Here is a 4,483-nt window from a genome sequence, read left to right on the forward strand (position 1 = left end):
ATCATCGTCTTTTTCACCAGTAGAAACAGACGGTTGTTGATCACGTGACTCCTGTGATGTGAAAAAACTGTTTCCATTGCAGTTTTTGTGAAAAACACCAATTTAGATACGGCTGAAAAACCACCTCATCCTAGAGCAAAAACATTTTGTCGAAAAACGTATTTTTTTTCAAAATTGATGTGTTTCTATTGAGTAAATTTATTTTATAAATTCTAATTTGCACATTTTCATGGTGAATGGAAACACAGTAAGTGAAGCTCTTTTCAGATTAAAAATACCTTTGAGGAAATGTGTTTTCAGATGCCAAGTAAACTGCATCATAGCAGCCCCCGCGAGCGCGAACACCCGCCCTCCTGCACTGAAATGGGCGGGACAGAAGCGAAGGTGGTTCTTAAAGAAACAGAGACCAAATTCAAGGCGTTTAGAAGAGGAAGTGATGAGAAGATAAGTTTAATTTCTATTTAAACATAAAACATCATTTTAATAACAGCTAAAGGTGACATAAATACTTTATTATGGTATAGTATTTAAATTATATATATATGCCTGAGAAACACATAGTACTGGCCCTTTAATGCTTGGAAGGGGTCATGCAAGCCCACAGATTTCAGCCTCGTGTGGACTTCGGTCCACTAATCCACTATAACAGCTTCTGCAAACAGGATATTTTTCCTTGTTGTCCTTTTTATTTCCTGTTTATGGTTCAGTCTGAACTGAACTTGTGTTCAGAAGAGCCCTTTATGTGTGCAGGTAACACAGGTTGACCAGAGAACACCTGACCAGTGCCTTCATGGTTGTCTTCAGCCTCTGGTGTTGACACCAGTTCACTAAGCAGCTGCAGATGGGAGGTCAGGGGTCACCTGGTGTTGTGGTGTTGACATCATGGACAAGGTGCCACGCATTCCTGTGACTGATAACATGAAAGCTGTGCACTTGTAGACACATGCACACTAACAGCTAACTCACAGTGAAGCTCCAGTGTTTTAATGTTTAATGATGATTTGGGATGATTTTAAAAGCTTTTGTTATGAAAGTTTTAAAGACGGATAAGAGCAACTCTGTAAGCTGTGAACTGAGCCCAGTGTGTAACATTTACCTTTGATTTTTGTTTCAGTGAAACTCTCCCTGACTTAAAACAGTGAGTTTTAAAGTAAACTGTTTAGGTTTTTATACTAATGACTGATGCATTTCTCACCACAGGAAGTTCATGGACTTAAATCATTTCACTGTTTTTAAACACCTGAAAATAATCTGCTTTACTGATTAACTGATATTATTTAGTTGGAAATAAATGAAGAAAGAAATATATTTGGTTATAAAGATTGTGAAATGTTTGAAGTATGTTATGGACTTTGAAACATTTTCATGACTCGATCTTAAAGCTAAAATAAAACTGAAAGAATGAACTAAGTTTATTAGTTTTGTTTCCATCTTCAAAGCTTCATTTATAAAACATAAATTGTTTAAGTTTGTTTTCAGACTCCTGCTGTCCATGGGTCAGGTTGGGTCAAAATGACCCAAGGCCTCAGGGGTCGTTTTGACCCAAGGGTAGCAGGAGGGTTAAGAATTTATGTGAAATATGATATTAAAATGTAAAAACTTGTTAAAAATCACTGTGAGGTGACCTGAGCAGGAGGTTTGAGTCTTTCAAGGCCGATGTTATTTGATAAAACATGAATTCCTTCGTGGATTTCACAGATCTGTCGACTGAAGAAACCAAACATTCCTTTAAGTCGGGAATAGCTTTCACTGCTTTGTATGGCTCTTTATAAATTATTTTAGGTGACCTTTTAGCTCTCAGAATATCTGTTAAAATGACTCTCAGCTACTACCACACCAAGTTCTGGCTCCGTATCCATCAAACTGACCAAGTTAAAGCCATTTTATTGGCTGGTAGCCACTGGTTTTTAATGTTGGAATGGTTTTATTCTTTAAAGGGATCCATGATTAGTTGTAACATTAAACTTTATTTAATAAATATATGTTTTAACTGTAAAATAAAGACTGTAAAAATACTGTAGGCTGTTCAGTTTTTATCATTTTTAGAAATATATTTTAACACGGACGGAGCCATTTTATTTGCACACAAAGCATTCTGGGTAAATGATGACGTGGATAGGTCCTCGGTGCGAGGCTGCTAGCGAGCTATATCCACCCTGAAGGTTAATCTTGGACAATATCTGATGATCGACTCTTTTAAATGAAACCAGAGAGCGTTTGTCGCGCTAGCGCGACAAACAAGCTAACCTGTTGTCCTCCATCCATATTTTCAGTTACACTGAGTCATTTTTGTGTTCCCCTCTCTGTCATGTGGATGGAGGACCTCAGTGATGAGAGGAGAATGTGTAGCGCTGAGCTAATACATATATATGGTGATAGCATCGGGGCTAACGCTAATGCTAACAGGCTAAACTGAGGTCCTCCGTCCATATTTTCACACCTGGGGTGGTCCACGGGAGCACTGGCCCCCTGAAGTGCACCTGTTCTGTCACTCACCTGTCCTTTCCCCAAGAACAGATGGTGGATGTAGTTCCACTTTCAAACACTGGTGGCACTAATGAGTCAAACAGAAAGTCCAACATGAAGCAAGCTGACAAGTGTTTTTTTATCTGAACAATCCTACAGAAAATTATTTTAATTGATTTTCTCACATGTGTGTTTGAGAGTATTTATCTAGGTACAGTAAAAATGTATGTAAAAGTAATGAGAATTTACTGTGCAAGCCTTTACAAGAGTTTAACGTGTGTTTGGTTAAATGTGTACACTTTGCAGAAACCAGGGATTTGTGTGCAAGCATGTTGAAGAGATACTTGGCCCCTCCATGAACACTGTGGCCCCTCGACGGCCCCTCACACTGAAAAACTGACACACACTGAAAGAAGTTAACACAGTCCTGAACATTTCTCATGTCAGTAGGTGATTAAAAGAAAACAATCTCAGATAGTTTATAAATTAAAACAGAACCAAAAGAGACATTTAAACCAGTTTAACAGGACAAAGACTGATTTATAGTTATAAAAACACCTAACCCTGACTGATGTGATGCTTGCAGACATAAACACCATATTGGCCAATTTAATCAACTAACTTGTAAATATTTGATACCAAACTCTCTTCTGAGTACAACTAGAGGCTGAAGGTGTGCAAAGACATCGTCTGATTTATTCCTGTCAGAAGAACCAGACTCCCACTGAGCCGACATCTGCGGTGTGTCTCAAACTAAACGAGAACTAACTAACTGTGGTGCTGCTCATCAGTTCAGGCCTCTTCTTGGTCATATTAAATGTCGCACTGCCCCGAGCCTCACATCCAACCCCTGCCCAGCTGTGTGCAGAGCTCTGAGTTTCCCAAGCCCCCCCAGTGTCCTGGCCTGGGACACCCTCCCTGTGTTGCACTCCCCCAGGCCCTGGCTGCCTGCTCTTCTTGGCAGCCAAACAACCAGGGGAGGATCAGGATGACCGGGCGGCTGAGATAAAGACCACATGAAGTTCCTCTCATTACCTCACCCGATTAGGAAAGAAGCAGAGGAGCCGGCCGGAGGCTGAGGCTGAGACGAGCTCTGGGTGAGGACAACGAGGAGCCAGCTGGGGGCCGAGGCTGAGACGAGCTCTGGGTGAGGACAAGGAGCCAGCTGGGGGCCGAGGCTGAGACGAGCTCTGGGTGAGGACAAGGAGCCAGCTGGGGGCCGAGGCTGAGACGAGCTCTGGGTGAGGACAACGAGGAGCCAGCCGGGTCACAGAGGAGCTGCACACAGGAGCTCTGGGATGAAGGAACACAACGGCTTTTAAACAGATGTTCTTCATCCAGGAGCTTTTCCTCACATCTGGGCTGGACTTTAAAGATGCTCTCTGATGAAAAAAAGACCCCCGGCTCTGGCTTTTGTTGTGCTTTTTCTGAAGTTTGTCATAAAAGGTAAGAACTTCCAACACAACGTCCGTCCAGCCAATGAAAACCAACTGAAGAGGTTTGAGTTGGGACGACTTACAGGGAGCCTGCCACAGCCCTGATGAATCCTCTGGAGGGTCTCATGTCAGTGGACCAGCATGTGGGGTCCAGCTCCACAGCAGAGCAGCGGCCCACTGCAGCCCACCTCCCAGCATCCTCGCCTGGACACAGGCAGAGCGCTCCCAGCAGGAAATGGGTGAGTCTGGTTTGGTGGAAACTGAAGGATCACAGTAAAATCTGCTTTTAAACACAAGTTAGCATGTTTTACAAACTGAAGCCTTTTTAACAAGTTAAAGATTCTGTTTAATATTAATCCAAACATCTGGTCTTAATCTGTGTTAATCTGCTTTATCAGAAAACCACAGACAAGACAAACAACGCTCCTTTAGCTGTTTTCTTTTTATGGCTGACATTGGATTTAAAAATGTTTTGTGGCTAGGGCTGCCACAAACCATTATTTTAATAATCGATTAATCACTGATTATTTATTCGATTAGTCGACTAAATCAGATCAAACGTTAACTGAATATAAAACATA

The 4,483-nt window shown here is 41.7% G+C and overlaps 2 protein-coding genes across 3 annotated transcripts in view; both read left to right on the forward strand.

The window, feature by feature from the left end:
* ephx1 (epoxide hydrolase 1, microsomal (xenobiotic)) overlaps positions 1-4,483 on the forward strand; it is a 30,235-nt gene that overhangs the window by 18,951 nt on the left and 6,801 nt on the right. The window contains exon 10 of one of the 2 annotated variants that reach the window (XM_014029132.1): positions 751-1,406. The exons of the other annotated variant lie outside the window; for it this stretch is intronic. The gene's annotated coding sequence lies outside the window, so the exon portion shown is untranslated. Of the gene's footprint in view, positions 1-750; positions 1,407-4,483 lie in introns of those variants that run through there. 2 annotated transcript variants of the gene reach the window in all.
* tcf23 (transcription factor 23) overlaps positions 2,788-4,483 on the forward strand; it is a gene marked incomplete in the record, with an annotated part of 18,695 nt that continues 16,999 nt past the window's right edge. The window contains 1 exon segment of the mRNA XM_014029134.1: positions 2,788-4,141. Within this exon segment, the coding sequence (XP_013884588.1) occupies positions 4,007-4,141 (135 nt within the window).

The sequence above is a fragment of the Austrofundulus limnaeus genome, unplaced genomic scaffold, assembly GCF_001266775.1.
Source record: "Austrofundulus limnaeus strain Quisiro unplaced genomic scaffold, Austrofundulus_limnaeus-1.0 Scaffold859, whole genome shotgun sequence".
Classification (NCBI taxonomy): Eukaryota; Metazoa; Chordata; class Actinopteri; order Cyprinodontiformes; family Rivulidae; genus Austrofundulus; species Austrofundulus limnaeus.